Source organism: Thunnus maccoyii, chromosome 4, assembly GCF_910596095.1.
Source record: "Thunnus maccoyii chromosome 4, fThuMac1.1, whole genome shotgun sequence".
In the NCBI taxonomy this organism is placed as follows: domain Eukaryota; kingdom Metazoa; phylum Chordata; class Actinopteri; order Scombriformes; family Scombridae; genus Thunnus; species Thunnus maccoyii.
The window spans coordinates 11021375-11041342 of NC_056536.1; the positions used below are offsets into that span (position 1 = coordinate 11021375).

The 19968-nt window shown below is 39.9% G+C and overlaps 1 protein-coding gene across 1 annotated transcript; it reads left to right on the forward strand.

Annotated features, from left to right (window-relative positions):
• Positions 1-502: 502 nt before the first annotated feature.
• On the forward strand, positions 503-19144 carry arih2 (ariadne homolog 2 (Drosophila)). The gene is made up of 15 exons (XM_042409733.1): positions 503-636; positions 4530-5080; positions 7773-7840; positions 8205-8277; positions 9186-9327; positions 10398-10519; positions 11156-11265; positions 11790-11907; positions 12080-12130; positions 12470-12491; positions 13785-13936; positions 15151-15294; positions 15862-15930; positions 16174-16299; positions 16950-19144. Exons 2-15 carry the CDS (start codon positions 4814-4816, stop codon positions 17019-17021), a joined length of 1536 nt encoding a protein of 511 aa, XP_042265667.1. The 5' UTR covers positions 503-636; positions 4530-4813; the 3' UTR covers positions 17022-19144.
• The last annotated feature ends 824 nt before the right edge of the window (positions 19145-19968 follow it).

Below are 19968 nucleotides of genomic sequence, written 5' to 3' on the forward strand. Positions count from 1 at the left end.
CCAAGGCAATAGGGAGACTAAATCTTATCCAAACCCTTGAATATCTATGTTAGAAGGATTTAGATGATTTATGTGTAATCTAGTGAAGGTAAAAGTGAAAAAACTGGTTGCAACACTCATACAATGTTGAAATATAGTAGGGCGTGTTCAGTGTGAGGAAAGGACAATGAGGAAGGAGAGAGTTTGAAGAGTTTGAGAAGTGTTTTCCTTCTGTTTTTAGTACATTTAGATGTGTGTACACATACAGTATACTGGGAAAACAAGAACTGTCACAAAGTCATTTAGTAAACTAAAAAAATAAATCCTGGTTTTTGCAAGACAACATTCAAATGAAATAAAACCTCCTGCAGTGCAAATCAGACCTCCTGCATTAAAGATGTCTGCTAGTAAAAAGTAGTCAGATGTTCCTCCTTGTGATACTGTTAAATACTAATGGACAGGACTCAGACAGGACTTCATGGAGTGAAGAGAGCAGGCTGAGAAGAGCGGATGTGACGTCACTGGTAAGTACCTCTGTAACCGTCTATCTTCCGCCTACCAGCCAGGCGAACAGGGTGTAAGTCGCTGTTTGGATTTCCACACACACAAAAACACTTCTGGCTGTGACTGCGGGCCAAGCTGACGCCGCTCCTAGAGGTAAACACCACCGACTTTAACCAGTGGAAATTAACGCAGCTGTTGTTTGTGTGTGCCTGTGTACCCCCGAGCTCCGGAGGGCCTTGTTTACATCTCAATCCCCGGACTAAAGTGGGCGAGAGGCGGAGGCACAACGAGAATGGACGTTTAAAGGGAGGGTGGTGGGTGCTGACCTCGCTAGCTCAAGTGTTGTACATTCTTGTTAGAGGATAAAATTTTGCAAGTGTTTTCTGAAAGTACCCAACAATTTAACTCGTCAGACTCGTGGGTTCGGCTGCTGCATGTAGCTGCCAGCAAGCTAGCCAGGAAGCTAATCCGGCTAACGGTAAGTTAGCCAGCCGCTCTGTGGATTTGACTTCACGGCCGTTTAGTTGGACCGGAATGCCGTTGTCCAGTGAAAACCGAGCCGCTTTTTATGTTGCTCAATCCCGTCCCGAACCCCTTGCTTCCCATCCCCCAAGACGTGTTATCAGACCTTTGCTGAGTCGCGGTGATACATTAGCCTAGCAAGATGTGTGTCACCCAGTTTTCAGACTATTTTTAGCCCGGACCGGGCGTCTGTCGCCGGGCTGGCACCGGGGCCGGCTTGCTGGCTGTCCCGGCTAACCTTGTTTTCTATCCAGGTGGATATTTGCGAAGTCACATTTGAAACGCGGTGCCAACAAACTGCTTTGATCAGTGTCTTTGTACCGTTGTGGGTAAAAATCTTCATGTTGTGTGGTCTACGTTGTTAATACTGTAGCACTTTGAGTTTCACTATGAATGAAAAGTGCGGTACAAATGAAATCTATCATTATTATTAGTACAGTTATTATTTTGTCGAAATAAACCTACTCAAGGCCCCAGTGTAGTCAAAGTTTGTATCTTCCAGATTGAAGTTACTGGGTTCCTAAACTCCTGTTGGATGGTGGGTAAACTTTTAGCATAAGATACCAAAATTATCTCCCCCTTTGCATTAAACCAGCACAATATGGACTGTGATATAACTCTGGGTCTGGAAGGGGAATCCCATTTCTGACGAGGTCTTGAAATTTGGCTGGACACTGGTGCCACAGAGCCGTGCTGGTGAACACTTTCCTCTGTGCATTACGTACTTGCAAAGAGATATCATATAACATTAACATAATCTGTGTATGTATGGAAAAATCCTGTGTGATTTGTGAAATCGATGTCCAGAACTGTTATCATTTTAAACAGACGCTTCTTTTAAGTATTTTGGGAATCATCATCTGGCCTATTTAGACACACAAATGTGTATCACGCTTTAGAATATGAAATAAATTCCCCCAAACGATTAAAATTGAAGACTGAAGATACAAAGAGATATGTTAGCCAGCTGTAATTTATATCATGGGTAAGCTGTCTTTTATATCAGGAATCGGGTCATGCATCACTGCTTTGTTGCTGTGTGCTTGCAATTATCTTAGTTTTTATATCCACCCGAGACAGTCTTTCTCGTCCCATTCTGTGTCCAGTGTTACTCTCTGGTTTGCCACCTAGTTAACTACAGGTGTGGCTCCCTCGTCCCTCACAGCAAAAGCATCCTGAGCTAATCCTCTAAACGGTGAGATTTAAGCCTTAACCCATGCCTTGTGTCCTGCATGTGTTCAACAGATCTTCAGTGTGGTAGGATAGAAAAATACAGGATATGTGAGTGAGAGCTGATGTTAAAAGTAAAATCCTGTCTTTGTGAAGTTCAATCCAGAACTAGAGGCAGACACAGGGAGCAGAAGAGGATCCTTAGGAAGGAAATAAGGAGGATTTTAATTGTTTATATGCGATAAAAGAAAAGCAGTGAGTCAAATGGTGACTTTTGTAGCTGTGATCTAATCGAGTGCGCAGACTAGGCGGGAGGGAGGGACCTTGGACCTAATCATGGCTAGTCAGCCTTTTAGCCTGCAATGACAACTATCAGTTTGTCCACAGGCCACACTATCTGGCAAATATGTCATGCAGAGACTTTATGTTTAAGAAGACGGTCATTTTGAACATGGGACAATATTTGTGTAATGTAAAAGTTTTTTAACATTTAACAATTATACCACAAACGATTGCGTGCTTGACTTTTCCTGCAAAGGAAAATGACACAAGTTTTAAAGATACATGCACGTAATCTGTGGGCAGAACAGGAAGCTTTTGTTGTTCTCCACACAGCGACTGGTGGTTTCTGAACACCACCAGCAAATTTATCTGCATCAGTAGACAAGTATTATATGTGGAGAATTAAAGAAACTCCCGACTCCAGTGACTATCTGCTGTGTTAGACATTGTACTTTTTTTTTTGAATAAGCAAAAAATGAACACTGCTCAATACTTGATACCCTGCTTCTCAATTTAATAGAGTGGATTGAACTTTATAGAGTAATGGTTCACTACACTATTTGAAATATAACATGCTCTGTGAAATTGAATGGATGAAGTGATATCAAAATGTTAACGTGTGCTTTAGAAATTGGGACCCAAAATACTGAGGAGATTTTGTATCAAAGCCACCAGCTCTGCTGTTCTGACTGGTTTAGTCACCAAGCTAGCTCTTTCTTTGACATGCCACAGAGACAAATGAGAATTAAAATTCACCAATTACTAAACTACCTTCCAAACATATCTCCCAAAAGTGCTTAGTGGAGTTTGACACAGTCTACCCTATTTTAAAGAAGTCACCATAGTTTATTACTTAGAAATGTTACTTAGATAATATAATGTAATATATGAAGAAAACAGTGTGATTTTTTTTATATATTATCATGGAGTTTGGCATCTCGGCATATTGAGGATTTTTGGCTCAGAATCTCCACCGACACTGATGGTAAAAATTATCAGGAAAGAAAAATACTTGATTTTGAAAAATATTTTGAAAATATTTAATTTTATATTTATTTCAAAGTAAAAGAACTGACAACAAGAAAAGAACCAAATTTAAATGTGCAACAGAAGTTTTCTGAACTTTTTTTTGTCATTTGTTACCGGTGCTGTAAGAAATACTGCACGCACATGGCCTTCTTCAGATATTTTGTACGCTGACCTTTTGGATACAGCCGTGTGTGCGTGTGTGTCTGTGGAAAAGTGTCTCTGCTCTTAGCAGTTCCCATTAACCTCCCCTGTAGTGATAATGCAGACGGCTGGGCTTCCTGTCAGTGTATGAGTTAGCAATTGATTCCCTCCAACAAAACACAACTTTGGAGAGGCTAATATTATAAAGTAATATTTGCTTTGAGGAGGACCAGCTCAAAACAGTCAAGATTCATCATGTTGTCAGTATCTCTGAACTGTTCCTGCTTTGTTCTGTAAATGTATCTTTACATTGTCAGCCAAAGACTCAATGTTAAAGTCAAATATTTGTAGAAAGACTACCTCAAAATTTTAGGGTTATCAAGACACTAGATGTTAGACAGCCATGGCACAGTGCTCTATTTCACCTCATCTGTCACTGTTACATTAGCCTTAGCCTGATTATTGATTCATTGTGTATGCAGCTAAATGTGCTGCGACTGACTTGTGAATGTTTTGTACTGTAGCAGTAAAGTAGAGAAATTTATTTGAAAAGTTTGGAAATTTACAGAAAATAAAGGCCAAATGTGGAGAAAACATTTTTTAATCAACCTCAGTTAGTCACATAGTCTAATCTCACAGGAGACTCACTGTTATTTGACATATTTAGATTAAGATTATTGTTTAAAAATTACATGTAATTCATAAAAAACACTGAGAATAATCAGTAGGAATTGTCAACTTTGATCACTTATGCATGTTTTTGTTCTCTTTCTCCACATTTCTTTCCATCCCTCCTTTCCTTGATCACTTCTTCCTCCCATTCAACTCTCACTCTTTTGCATCTTTGCTTCTTCTTCTCCCCCGTCCCCCCTTTTCTCTCTCCTCTTTCTCCTCCTCCCCAGTCTTCTTGTCCCCTCAGATCACCCTGTAATCAACTTTCCAAATGAGTGACGGTGAGTGTGACTTCTTCTGCTTCTTCCGCTGCTGCTGAGCGCGCTCCTTCCGCGCCTCAGGCCGTCAGGAAGGCAGGGTGTCTTTGAACAGTGACACGACCAGGTGGGAAGGACAGCGGCGAGGGGAAGTGGAAAGTGGAGCTTCATACGAGCCATTTCAGCCGATCGGACCGCAGGGATCCGACAGGTAGGCGGGCCGTCTACCTGTGCGGGTGGTTGTTTCAATCGACTGGATGTCTGTGGACATGAACAGCCAGGCGTCGGACAGCAACGAGGAAGACTTCGGGGTAAACTCTGAAGAAGAGGAGGATGAGGACGACGGAGGAGAAGAGGACGATCAGGGTGACATCGCAGGGTACTATGAGGGTGTGGCCAGCGACGTGGAGCAACAAGGCGCTGACTCCTTCGATCCAGAGGAGTACCAGTTCACCTGTCTGACCTACAAAGAGAGTCAGAGGGTGCTGACGGAGGAGGTGAACACTGTGGCTGCTGCACTGAAGGTGAGTGTGTGTCTTTAGCAGGATTGTGTGATGTGAAATAAAATATTCTTTTATTAGTATTTCCAAAAGCAGGATTTGAAATTATCACTGGTCAAGAAGAAGATGCAGGTTAAAAAAAAAAAAGGCAGATAAATTGGTACGGGTTACATTTTGATCATAACCTTTAAAGGGTCGTATCATGCACATTTCCAAATCTTTATTTATATTCTGGGGATTTCACTGGTGTAAAAAAAAAAAAACCCTCATTTATCTTATACTGGCCCTTTTATGCAGCCTCTCAGTTCAGCTTCTGTCTGAAACAGACCGTTATTACGTCTGTGTTTGATCCCGAGGCCATTGTTCACTGACTATGAGTAAAGCAATTAAAAGCAAAATAATTTTAGCCATTCTTTTTGCTGCAACACACTGATGCAATTTTGACTTACAAGAAAGGCAAAACCTGGTCTCAGCAGGTTAAACTTATGTTCTGTTGCCTCCTACTCTCCATGATTAGTGACACTGTTAAGCTGAATGCGCGTTTTAGTCATTCTCACCGACATTTTTTTCTGCCTCTGTCATCAGAGGAATGCATGAGTGTAAGATAGTGATTTGATTACAGCTCATTAGTGCTAATAAAAAAAACGAATTCCTCCACTGAGACTGTTAATCAAATCACTCTTTCATGCTTGCAAAGTAATTTGACAAATAAAATGTAAACAGCGATCGATGACATCACTCTACCTTTCAAGATAAGTGATCACAGGAAGCGACACAAAGTGGGTTTTCTAAGATATCTGACTATGTTGCACCACAGTGTGTTTGTGAGGGCGTATGCCGTTGTCTTGGAAAAGCTCACTTTTTTCTGTCCACAATGGAATGAAAACTTTTAGACTTGTTAGTGTGTTTTGAAGAAGTGCAGCTCTGTGGCTGCAGAAAATGCTAATGTAGTGTGAATGGAAGGCCAGAAGAAGAGGAAAAGATGTGTTTTCAAATTAAGCCACTTAAGCTTATCCACCTCCTGTATATACTGTATATGTTCAGATTTGTGACACTGTTTGTGTGCATGGCTGCACTTAGTTGAGGATGTGGTTGTGCCTGAAATGCATCCAATGAGGACACTCTTACAGCACACTAATTGTGATCTCAGTCTGAAATTGTACATTTTAATAAGTGATATTCATCCTTATGCTGGAGCTGAAGAAGACTAACACTAATCATGAGGTTATATCATCTTGAATATGGTTTTTCATGGTTTTTAATTCCTCCGTGCTGGCGACAGCTGTGGCCGGAGGCATTATGGTTTTGGGTTGTCCATCCATCCCTCACATTCTCCCATGAACGTGATATCTCAGGAACGCCTTGAGGGAATTTCTTCAAATTCGGCACAAATGTCCACTTGGACTCAAGGATGAACTGATTAGAATTTGTTGGTCAAAGGTCTCTGTGACCTCACAAAACACGTTTTTGGCCATAACTCAAGAATTCATACTTATATCAGTATTTGTGAAACATCCACATTTTAGAATTTGTAGCTTCTTTGCAGCAACATCCACATCTGAAGATTTGTCACAGCTACAACTTTGTGTTCTATCAGAATCAGCTTTATTGGTCAAACATGTGAACACGTACAAGGAAAATACACTTAATACCTTTTACTGAATTCCTTCAAAGTCTTCAGTACAAATACTATATGAGTCTGGACAGACATGGATGTAAACACCACAAGGCTGCAATATTTCTAGTTTTTCTCCTACTTTTTATTTATCTAGGTGAACTGTGCTGATTTTGTGTCCTGTTGCTGCTGTAAAATCTTACTTCATACTCACAGTTACACTTAATCACACGTGAGAGCTGCTCAGCACAACTACAGCCCTCTATTAGCAGAACCCAGCAGTCGTGTGTCTTGATGGCAGCAGGTTAATGAAAGAAGCACTTTTAAGTAATTTTATTGCATTTGAATCATTTACTTCTAGGCTTTTCTAATAATAACAAGCCCTTGACGTCTGGCCTGTGGTGTTAATGTAATCCTCATCTAATAATCACTGTACAGTAACAGTTGAGAGAAAACATCAAATCATCAGCAGAACTCAGTTTTATAGTCTGATAATTGAGTCAGTGCAGTTTTTTTGTTTTGAACCAGTGTCTTGTATGTATAGAATATAAAAAGCTGTTAATTATTAGTTTTTGATTAATTGCTAAATCATTTAGTCAAAATAATGTCAATGCCGTCCAAAGTGATGTCTTCAAATGGCTTAGTTCATCTCTTCATTGATCAATAAAGCAAAAGGTGTTCAACAGTAAAACAGAAAGAATCAAGCTAATCTTCACATCGGAGAAGTTGCATTCAGCAAATGTTTTGTTTTTACTTACAAAAACTGTCATTGATATATTTTCTCTCAGTGAAATTTTAATCAATTATTAATCAAATAATTGCAACCTATATTTTTGGTTACTTGGTCTGCCGCCAAAATGACATTTCTATAAAGTACTTAGGAAATCAGTGGTTTCTGTGGGCTGAGGTTTCCTGCTAATCAGCAGTAGTGTCAACTTTTTCATCCATTAAAGTAAAAACAAGCAAAACCTGGGACATGAGAGCTGTGTATCATTACAGATTAGCTGACTTTCAAGACGGACGTCACTCACGTCATCACTCATGTAGCAATGTTTCAGTGGTCTCTCTCTCTCTCCTTTGTTCTGTCTCTTTCTCTCTCAGGTTTTACCAGCGGTAGCAAAACTGATCCTGGTGCATTTTCACTGGCAGGTTTCACAAATATTGGACAGGTACGTCTCTTCTGCTCTACCCCCATTATTCCTGCAGCCCATCTTTTTCATCACCATTCATCTGCTTCTTTAATTCAGCTACCCTTCCTCTTTTTGCGTTTTTACTCTCACCCTCCTCAAATGTGTCTATCACTTTTCACCCACTCTCTTCTACTTCCTCTTTCATTCTGTCTTTCACATATTTATATTTCTGTCTGTAGTTTTCCTCTGCAACTTTTTTTTCCCTCTCATTCTCAGTTGATTCTCACGTTCTCATTCATTCTTTCATTCATTACCTCTCATTCTTCTGTACTGCAGTTTTAACTGTTTCAGTCACAACCACGAGTCCTCATTTGACCTTTGACTCTGTTCATGTTTCTTACAGATATAAGTCCAACTCGTCTCTGCTGTTGTCAGATGCTCTGGTTCAGCCCAGCAGCACATGCAGATCAGTCACTGTGAGTAACAAACATGCAATAAATGAGTTTCAGTCAGTTTTGAAACACATATGCTTTGTTTATACCTTTTATTCATGTTTTTATATCACTCATATCTTGTGACATATTTCCAAACTGCTTATTAGTTATTAACTGAGCCCTTTTTGGCATTCATCCTTCCTTTGTGTGAACACTATGAGTAAAACCTTTCAGACCGTACACATGCATTCGTAAACATTGTGTAACAGCCATAATAAAGACATAAAGTCATCAGACACGGTGTTTATTGTGGGTATAATAAGTGGTTTGAACCTGGAATCCATAATAAGTCATCGCGTGTAACCACTGATTCACTGCTATACACATACTCACAGAAAAATAGTCGTTTAGTTGCTATAATTCACCAGCACTGAAACAATTGGTTGATTCACTGATTAGTTGATTGACATAAAATGAATCAATGACAGATTTAATAGCTGGTTAAATCATTTATTGGGATAATATCTCCCAACATTTGCTTCTCAAATGGGAGAATGTGCTGCTGTTCTCAGTGTTAACAGACTAAACAAGCTTTCATTTTAATCACTGGTAATGTGAAATGCACTTTATATTACACTCACCTGCATTATAATGAAAAGCGGTCCTAATATTTGACCCCTTCATGTATGTTAATGGGGTGGACAAAATATTAGGAACACTTCACCACCACCAACCACTGTGGCCTCAATAATAAACATAAAGCAGAATTTTCACCTTTCTTACAATGTCAGCAAAGACTGAAATTGTATAAGTTTAGTAAAAGTAGAATTTATGGCAGAGCTGTTGTATTAGATTGCATTAGATTGTGTGGAAAGTGTGTGTGCGTGTGTGTATATTGAGCTCTCCAGTACAGTATGTGTTGATTATTTATGTGTGTTTGTGTGTTTCAGGCCCCTCAGTCCCTCCAGTGTGGTGTGTGTCTACAGGTCGTACGGAGAGACTCCCTGCTGGCACTTCCCTGCCAGCACTCCTTCTGCAAAGGATGCTGGGAGCAGCACTGCACTGTACTGGTCAAAGATGGCATGGGAGTGGGTAAGTAGAGAACGTATATGTGTGTATGTGTGGGTGTGTTTTCATGCGTCTGTACAACGATCAAAGCTGGTGTCAGAGTAGGTGACTCATACTTTGTTTGATCTGAGCTCCCAAGCGTCTCTTCATGTATCTGTACGTCTGTCCTTCTACTTATGTGTAGGTGTGTGTGTGTGTGTGTTTGTTCACTGAGGGTTTCATCAGAGTTTCAGCCTCTGATCCTTTTCAGAAGTTTATTTTAGCCTCGGCTTTCCTCGCAGACCAGCAAGGTTTACAGACTGGTGTATAATTTAACACGGCGAGCTACATCAGTCACTTAATTATATTGTTTTTAACGACAGAAAACCCTGCGGATCCTGGCAGGATGTTTGTGCACAGGTTCGTGTTTGTGTGTGTATGCAAAATCCAAGAGTGACTTGTGACTTTGAAGATAAGGGAGGTGTAATCTGAGGTTTTGATGACTCCCATCTGGTGTAAAATTTAGCAGGCAGGCGTGTTGCTACAGCAGCCTTCTGATTATTAGACTGTGTGTGTGTGTGTGTGCGTGTGTGTGAGCAGGAGAGCAGATGGGTGTGTGTGGGTGTGTTCACAGATCAGTTATACGTTTCTGTGCAGTATACTATATGTGTGTGGTTAAGTACAGTTTACAGTTTACCAGACTCCTTATACTTTGTGTGTGTGCGTGTGTGTGCGTGTGTGTGCGTGTGTGTGCATGTGCGTGCCAGCATATTTGTACGCACTAACTCGTGGTGTGTCCCTGTGCTACTTTCAGTCTCTCTGATAAAGTCGGTTCACATAACCGAGTCCTTCTCAGCCTGATAAGTGTTTCTCTATCAGCTGGTTGAAGGACACTTTTATGATGAAAGATGACCCCAATCAGGTTTCTGGGTCACTGTAACACTAGAAACCAGCCCCCGAAAACCAAACACAACCTCAGTGGAATGTTTCAAGTCACACAAAGTTTAAATGATGATGTAATTTTGTAAAGAAACACACCGTTTCAGCCTTTTTATGTCACTGTACTCTTTGAAGGATTCAGGACTCTTGTAAAAACATTTTGTGTATGTGTCCAGGTATCTCATGTATGGCTCAGGACTGTTCCCTGCAGATGCCAGAAGATTTTGTCCTGCCGCTGCTGCCAGGAGAGGAGCTGAAGGACAAATACAGACGCTACCTCTTCAGAGACTACGTCGAGGTGCGTGTCTGTCTGTGTGTATGTGCTGAGATCCGCATGTATAGCGAATGAGACATCAGAGGCATGTGGAGAGGGAGTGAGAAAGAGAGAAAAACTCAGTAAGCCTTTGTGTGTTTGTTTCGACAGGTGAATCTTTGATTCTCCTTCACACAGCATTAAATCTGAATCCTCACTCTCTTCACTGTGTCAGTGTCACAAGCTGTGTTTCCATCTAAATGTATTTATGCAAATGATGATCTCAAATTAGACATTCTTGTTTTGTTGAATGATCATTCAACATATTTTTAATTTTATTTACCCAGGTTCAGAAATTTAAATGAAAATTGTTTGTGATGTTCACAAAAATTACGATTAAAAATTCAAGAGCAACAAAGCTTCCCAGATACAACGGATAATCTGGATAATCCACAGAACACAATGACAAGTTTTCATCAGAATCATTTTTCCGGTAGAATGCCAGTCTACTAATCTACTTTTTATGTCTATTTTTTTTTTAATTTGGGTGAACCTTTAAAAAATAAAAACCTGACCTCACAGTTAAATTATCCATCCAAGGATAGATAATTCTAAACATGATCACAGTGATTCATCTGCTGACTGTCTTTATGTATCTTCATCTCTCTTTCCAACCTGCAGAGTCACTTCCAATTGCAGTTGTGTCCGGGTGCAGACTGTCCCATCGTCATCAAGGTGCAGGAGCCGCGGGCACGCAGGGTGCAGTGTAGCCGCTGCAGTGAAGTCTTCTGGTAGGAGACACACACACACACACACACACACACACACACACACACACACACACACACACACACACACACACACACACAGAATGCAAATATACAAGAGCTACACTGATGTTTACACAGATATTTGGCTTAAATGGTTTCATGTTATTACATTTATATTAACAACGTCAAAGAACTACAGGATTAATACGTTTTATTATTGCTCGACATTTTAATACAATATAAGTTTTATGACACTGTGTTCAGATTCTGTGGCCTGCAGGCTGTGAAACACGGTTATGTTTAACATTTTATACAGTCCGAGAAGTTACTTGGACAAAGTGGACGTAAGTGGATGATGAAGATGTTTTAATAACCTGCTTGTTTTTGTCTTGCTGCAAGTCAAATTTCCTATGTGGCACAACAAAGACTGAACTGATATTTGCTTGTTACCTGTTTTTTTTTTTTTTGACATAAATGTAGGCATATTTCTTGTAATGTCAGTTTATAATGAGTCTGTATGTTATGTTCTTGTTCCTTTCTCTCAGTTTTAAATGCCGTCAGATGTACCACGCACCCACAGACTGTGCAACAATCCGGAAATGGCTGACAAAATGTGCAGATGACTCAGAGACGGCTAACTACATCAGCGCACACACTAAAGATGTATGATGGATTTACACACACATGCACATACACAACAACTGTGACTTCAACATGCTCGCACATATACTTAAAATATCGTCATTCATAAGTATCTGCTGTAACTGTCACTTGCTCTATTTTTGGTCATAACTGTGTCGTAGAGATTGAAATGTGAACTGTTTTTCTCCTTCAGTGTCCTAAGTGCAATATCTGCATTGAGAAGAACGGAGGGTGCAATCACATGGTGAGTCAGAAGTGAAAATCACACTTTCCCAGCACACAGGAAATGCTAAAAATATATTTCGATTCTGAGAGAGAAGTCCGCAACTTTAATGGTTTGACACTTTCATTCTTTGACACTGAATTCCTGGGACCATATGTTTCTTTTTTGTTTGCTCTTCTCATATTTTCTAAGTAGTGTGTGTCACACTAGATGAGTCAAAGCAAGCGCTAATGGTTTTGTATTAAAAACATTCAGCTGCTCATTTGCTCAGATTCATTTGCTTGTATTTGTTTGACGTGGATAGTTTTCAGGTTTCTGGTTCACTAATTTGACTTTCTCCCGTGTCTCTGTTAATTTCAGCAATGCTCCAAGTGTAAACACGGTAAGTTGTGCGTCTCAGAGTTTTACACCTCCAATATAATCCAATGAAGCATGAACTCACTGTTAAGCGAAGCACTTTGCATCCACCTAGTGGCATAATATGTCACACGATAAGTAGGCATCTACTATAATTAGAAGGCAAGAATAACACAACTGTAAAAAAGACTTCAGAGTGAAAGATGGATTCAGGTAGACGGTGTGAAAGTAAAGAAAGCTGAAAACAAGTTACATTATCATTTATTCAACCTTGTCCACTCTTGTTCAAACTTCGCTGTGCTTTACCAAGAGACCTTTCGTCAGGAAACGAGGGGTCCTGTTAGATAGAACTGATCACAGATGTTCTTGGGGGTCTTCTTTTCCTCCGCATGTATGAAGTGTGTAAACGGTGCATGATCTCCCACGGGCATCTCATGGCTTCATGCAATTGGTTGAATATATGTAACTTTAGAAAGCTATATAACTTGGTGTTGAGGTTTGTCTCCTTATTGTACAATAACAATTGTTAATCTTCAGCCCAGCAGTGTTTTGTGTGTTATGTCATATGTGTGTTCAGTGTTTTCAGACATTTTCCATCACAACGGCAAACCGGATGTGATTTTAGTGGACGAGAGCAGGACGGTAAAATAAGTTGAGGTGAATAACAGCAACAGTAACGGTAGATGACATTGCCATCTAAAGTTAAAATATTGTAACTTTTCTGCTCTCCTCCGCAATGGAATTTACAAACAGATGTTACATAGAACATCATACATAAACAAGAAGAGCTGACCGCTGACCATGTCCTGCCATTCGGTCCGACTGTTTGTTTGTCCTCTGCCGTCCAGAAGGGGTTTTCCATCTGCTGTCAACCGTCTGCCTGAATCCATGTGAATGCAGCATAAAGCCTTTTTGTCTTTCTCGTATCTTTGGGCTAACAGCATTTGACAAGTTTTAAAGCCGCATACGGTTCAGTCAAATACTCAAAAGAACTAAAAAACATTTGGAATAACTTGTGAATATGTCCCACAAGTCACCAAAGTCTTCTTCACTTCAGATTTTGTAAATTAGACCAGTAGTGTGGTTAAATCAATCTGCGGTTTCGTCATCTGGAAACATTTAAAATATATTACCAACCGCAGTCTGTTATCATCCAGTTCAGACTGGCTGTAGACTATTTTGTAGAGAACTTAGCCGACCTTTTAGGCTGTCTGTAAAAGGAGGCTTGTAAACATGCGTCACATGCTGTGTAATCCTTGTTACTAGTGGGGAGAAACACTTCAGAGTCCATTAATGTGTCCGTTTTATCCACTGACAGACTTCTGCTGGATGTGTCTTGGTGACTGGAAGACTCACGGCAGTGAATACTACGAGTGCAGTCGCTACAAAGAAAACCCTGATATAGTCAACCAGAGCCAACAGGCTCAGGCCAGAGAGGCCCTCAAGAAATACCTCTTCTACTTTGAGAGGGTGAGGGTGGTTTTTTTATTCATTTATATTTTTCTTGAATAAAATAAAGCAAGAATGCTCCTCCCTAGATAAAAAAACCTTTCCATCCTCTACTTTTGTTTAATTTTCTACCCAAATACTGAGACTGGAGGAGAAATCTGTTGAGTCTGGGTGGTATTCCAAGTGTCAACCCTGTTTTAGAGATACTAAGACCGAATCAACTCACAAAATTGTTATTTCACATCTCTTTAATCAGAGGGAGATTAACGTTTAACTGATTTCCTCCTGCACTCTTGTATGAAAGATTTGAGACAGTTGTGTCAGAAAAGCCAAGTTTATTTGTTTAGCACATTTCAACAACAAGGCAATTCAAAGTGTTTTACATGGAGCATAAAGGGCATCAAGACAGAATATAAAAGCAACACAAGGCGATGTAAAGAGACATTTAAATACAATTTTAAAAAGTGCAGTGTAAGATATTAACCCTGGTTTAATAAAAGGCAAACAGAAAAGTCTTCAGCTGTGATTTAAAAGCAGACCTGCAGTTTTCTGGGAGTTTGTTCCAGATATGTGGAGCATTAAAACTAAACGCTGCTTCACCATGTTTAGTTTTTACTCTGGGGACAGAAAGCAGACCTGATCCAGACGACCCGAGAGGTCTGGATGATTCATAATGTAGCAGCAGATCAGAAATGTATTTTGGCCCTGAACCATTGAGAGCTTTATAAACCAACAGCAGTATTTTGAAATCAACTCTTTGACAGACAGGAAGCCGGTGTAAAGATCTGAGAACTGGAGTGATGTGATCCACTTTCTCGGTCTTAGTGAGGACTCGAGCAGCAGCGTTCTGAATCAGCTGCAGCTGTCTGATCGAGACCTGTGAAGACGGCGTTACAGTAGTCAAGTCTACTGAAAATAAATGCATAGACAAGTTTTCCTGCTGAGACATAAGTCCTTTAATTATTGATATATTCTTCAGGTGATAGTAGGCTGACTTTGTATTTGTCTTAATGTGGCTTTTGAAATTCAGGTCTGAGTCCATGACTACACCAAGATTTCTGGATTGGTGTGTAGAAAAGCCATTCTCAGGACAACAGACGCTCTTTACTGTCGTTTTCTTAGCACACAGACAAGTTTCAATCCAGCATGGCTCTAGATCTTCAGGAGAAATACTCTTATTTGTTCCATCTTTCAGTGATTTATTTATTTTATTTTTTGTCCTTTTCCTCCACCAGTGGGAGAATCATAACAAGTCTCTGCAGTTGGAGGCTCAGACGTACCAGAGGATCCAGGAGAAGATCCAGGAGAGAGTGATGAACAACCTGGGGACCTGGATCGACTGGCAGTATCTGCATAACGCTGCAAAGCTACTGGCTAAGGTACTCACAGACTGAACTGTGTCTGTGTGTGTGTGTGTGTGTGTGTGTGTGTTGTAGATGCAGAGTGAAGAAGATGTCAAGAGTCAGTGATGTGAGGAGGAGATACACAGAAAGACGGTTACATAAAATAGTTTAACTGAGTGTTTAAATTCACTTTAAAACTTCATTTCTGTCTGCGGAGAAAGAAACAGCAGTGAGCCTGATGGCTAACTTTTAGCTTTTAGCTGCTAACAAAGTGAGGATTCAGTGTCGGAGCAGATCAATGTAGACGCCTAACTCACTGATAAATGTTACACAATGTTACTCATTTGAGGACTTTACACTACTGGAATAAAATCTTGTGTTTATCAACAGTCACACCTCTTGTGAAATGTTACCGGAAAAAGATACGTCTGATTCACTTTCTCTCTCCTGAACATTTCAAAACTTTGCCATGAAGATCCGTCTTATGATTTGTCTGTGTCAAATTATTACTTTTAAGGTTTAATATGATTATTTAATCTCTAGTAAATCTGAACATTTTTCAAATATTTTGCCACTCAATATAACTGTGTGTTTTGTTTCCAGTGTCGCTACACACTGCAGTATACATACCCCTACGCCTATTACATGGAGTCCGGCCCACGCAAGAAACTGGTGAGAAACACTCTGTGCTTGTTCTCTACTTGAGAACAGACGTAATTGTATTACTTGTATTAATTGTATTACGTTGTATAGTAACGATATCAAAGATGATATTTGTTCCTTCCTCACTTTCCCTCCACCTCTTACTCTCCTGCAGCCTGTTTAGAGTCTTGATCCAATAATGTTAATTGTCTTTAATCATGTTTTTGTTTTGAAATGGATTCATTTTAGATGTCTGTCTGTCCTTCTCTGCAGTTTGAGTACCAGCAGGCCCAGCTGGAGGCAGAGATAGAAAACCTGTCGTGGAAGGTGGAGCGGGCGGACAGCTACGAGAGAGGCGTGGTGGGAGCTGAGGGGGAGCTCAGCGCCAGTGACAGAGGGGTAAGAGAGGATAATAAATGAAGGGAGTGTAAGAGGAGGAGGAAACTGTGCAAGACGAGTCAGCTAGAGGAGTGAAGCTGAAAAATTACAATAGAGGAAGATGAGCATAATGTTTTGCCCTGTTGATTAAAGTATGAACTAAGTGATGAGAGCATTGGTCTGTTGTAACACAGAACATTTTTTAAATTAACATTACCTAGAGAATAGAAACCTGAGGCGGGTAAAGATTGGTAAAATTTACATGAAATGTGATTTAAAGCAACTACTGTTTTGAACAACCACAGATAACTTTCTCTTTTTCTTTAAGAAGTGAGGGTGAGTGGTTTTGGGCTTTGGGAAAAAGTGCACAGTTAACTTTTTTCTCAGTGGAAAAATAAATAGTTGTTCTCCGAAAATAGTATCAAACAAAGATAACATCTAGATGAGTTATATTTCATTTAAAAAGTATCAGTTTCCCAGCATAGTGGGTGGTAAAGTCTAGTAAAGCATAGTGTATCAGTATTGTGCACACATATGATTTTGCTGTTTTATGTGCTCCAACTTTTTGTACTTCAATAGGATAAAAAAAAGTTGTTTTATACAGGAATGTAGAAGTGAGAAGAGTTTAGGTCTTAAATAAGTGATTTTTTTTGTCTGTGATGTTTTTACAGGATTTGGAGAATCAGATGCACATTGCTGAGCAGAGGCGACGCACGCTGCTGAAGGATTTCCACGACACCTGAAGCTCCAATCGCGACTGCGAAGCACCAGCATCTCCTTCCTTTCTTCCCTGCCTCCCACTTTTGCTTCCTTCCATGACCATCCCTCGGTGCAGTCACGCTGACCTCTCCTTATGCTTTTCTACACTCGCTCATCAGCTTCTTTCTTTCTGTCTTTCCCTCGTTTCACTCCTATAATGCTGCAGGGTCACAGAATGGCACGATTGTATCTCCCCCTTCCTCATCCTCATTTACATGTTTTGGCTTCAGAGCATCACATTCACCATGGTTACACTTGTTGCAACGTTTCAGATCTGATCATGAAGGTCAATTTTTTTGAGGTCTCATCATGTGTCTGAAAACAGTGGGTTTGCCCCCTTTTTTTTTCACATGAGGAGCTAAAGGCAACCTGTTGCCTGCTAAATGTCAGAGCTGTTATGGGAACCAGGAATAGTTTTCTTTAAAGGACCAGTGTGAAGGATTTAGTGACATCTAGTGGTGAGGTTGCAGATTGCAACCAATTGAATACACCTCCCCTCCCACTCCCCTTTCAAGTGTTTAGGAGAACCCTCAGGGGTCATGAAACTTGCGAAAAACGAGAAAGGCCCCCTCTCTAGAGCCAGTGTTTGGTTTTTCTGTTCTGGGCTACTGTAGAAACATGGAGGACCTGTTCCCTATGTAGATATAAAGAGCTCATTTTAAGGTGACTTAAACACAAGTATTATCAACAGGCAATTATACACTAATTAAAACATACTTAAGAATATTATATTCCATTTCTGCTCTGATAGATGCCACTAAATTCTACACACTGAACCTTTAAGGAGATGGTGCTGATAATGAATTTGGTGGTTTTATGAGACCATACCACCTAGCTGCCACTTGCTGGCTGTTCAGGATTGGCCTGAACACATGCAAAGCTGAAATTCATAATTTTCTACACCTTAATTTTCAGTTCTCTCTCCTCAGGTGCAATATGTTGATATAAATGAATGAATAAAACGTTTCACTACGACAAATATGACGGGAGTAATTCTTGAAAGTTGTACGGAAACAGATGTTTGTTTACATCAGCTGTTGCACAACCTGAAAGTGTACCGGCTAGTGGAGTGTGATACATCTGGATGAAACATGTCATTGCTGCTGTTCTGGCTCTGTTTTTAACAAAGTGTATCAACCAGGACATGTGCAATGAACAATTAAATGGCAGAGTATGAAGACTTTTCTTGGTAGAAGTCTTTTTTTTTTTTTCTGATATTCTGCCATATATGTGAACATGGTGTGTTTACTGTGAAAAAATGGTGACCTCACAGCCCCACGTACTCCCTAAATTACTTGAAAAAAAACAAACGAAATACAGTATTTTCCTATGTATGATGCATGTTCATTTACAGCAGAACCTAAAGAATAAGACGAATGTGTGTTTAGATGACAGATTTTGTTGCCGGTGTTTCACAATACACACACCTCCCCCCCTGTCTGTGTTGGTGCCAAACAACCTGCTCCAGAACTGCCAGCAAATAGTTGAGGTGGTTATGATCAAAGCAAAACTGCTAAATTATTTGGTTCCAGTCTTGTCTTTTTTTATTCTCATACTGGTTTTGTTGCTCGGTTGTGTTCAGCTAATGTAAATCCAAACCAGTGTGAGCCTGACCTCCTCCGTCACGGCAGCGTGAGCAAAATCTGACTTTTGCTCACCCCCACTGATCAGGTGATAGTTGTTTTTGAAGCAGCAAGTGTAATCTCATCCACTCACTCACGCACTACAGCACCACTCACTGACATAGCATGTATACACACATACACACACATTCATGCTCAAACACTCCGCAGCGGAAGATAAACATTAACTGTTAATTTGTCTTCTCCCCCCCTCACCCCCCCCCCCCCCCCCCCCCTCTTCTCATCTCGTGCTCTCCTCTCTTTACATTCATCCCCTCACTTTATTTCTCTCTTGATTTTTTTTTTTTCCTTCTTTTCTCCCCGCTCATATTGTTCACGTTTCCTCTGGAAAATGGCTGTTGATAGATAGATCGTTTAAAAAAAAAAAAAAGAAAAGAGAAAAAAACTACCAAAAAAATTGCTGTAATTTTCAACGGTTGTACATTAATACAGAAATAGAGTTACTGAGAGTTTTTAAAACCGGACCCTGTCTCTTGTGTATTCATTACACACACACACACACAATAGAGAAAACTGAATTCTACTTGTATAATATTTGTGCTTATTTCAAATAAAAAATAAGAGTTAAAAAAAAGATGAATAGGGTTTTTGTCTCAGATGGTGGTTTTTACCATTTTATCTGAGTTAATGTGATGAGTTTAAGATCCCTGAAGGGGAAATCTTTCTTGCCCCCTTAACAGAAGCCTCACATGACATCAATTTGAGAAACAACATCATCTTCCGAGACAAAACCCTCCCGGAGACACATTTTTTAGCTAAATAAAGCACCAGTCAAATCTTTTGATATATCAACAACAACAACCTTGATTGTGTAAACAGAAGCAGAACTATTGGTCATAGAAAGTTTAATTTGGCTGATTTAATGCTGCAAGAAGATCAGTGTCAGTAACAGAAATGACAGGTACAGTCATTGAAGCAACTGAGGGCAATAATAAATATACAATAGAGAAAAAAAAGACATTGATTTTAGTGCCTTAAGGCACAGTTCTGATGTCTGAATTTACTTTATGATAAAAAGATAACAGTATTTAAACTCACTTGTATTTAATGTCTAGTTTATACTGTAATTATATAGTTATGAAAAGAATTCCTTGTGATATGAAGATGGTGATCCGTGTTGTCACCAGACCTTCTAACATATGTGCTCAATGGACCATTCAGGACTTCAGATCTGCATCTCCCACATCTGTGCTACCAATGTGAACGACGGAAGCATACACAAACTGCAGGTGTTCCTACAATGCATCTGTCATGCATAAGTCACTGCAGACTTTTCCAACAACAATAT

Bases quoted from the DNA above. Each gene is read 5' to 3' on its own strand.
- arih2 (XM_042409733.1), top strand. From the start codon at position 4,814: ATGTCTGTGGACATGAACAGCCAGGCGTCGGACAGCAACGAGGAAGAC. The intron at 9,328-10,397 runs GTAAGTAGAGAA...GTATGTGTCCAG, and splicing joins CAAAGATGGCATGGGAGTGG to GTATCTCATGTATGGCTCAG. The intron at 15,931-16,173 runs GTGAGAAACACT...CCTTCTCTGCAG, and splicing joins CCGGCCCACGCAAGAAACTG to TTTGAGTACCAGCAGGCCCA.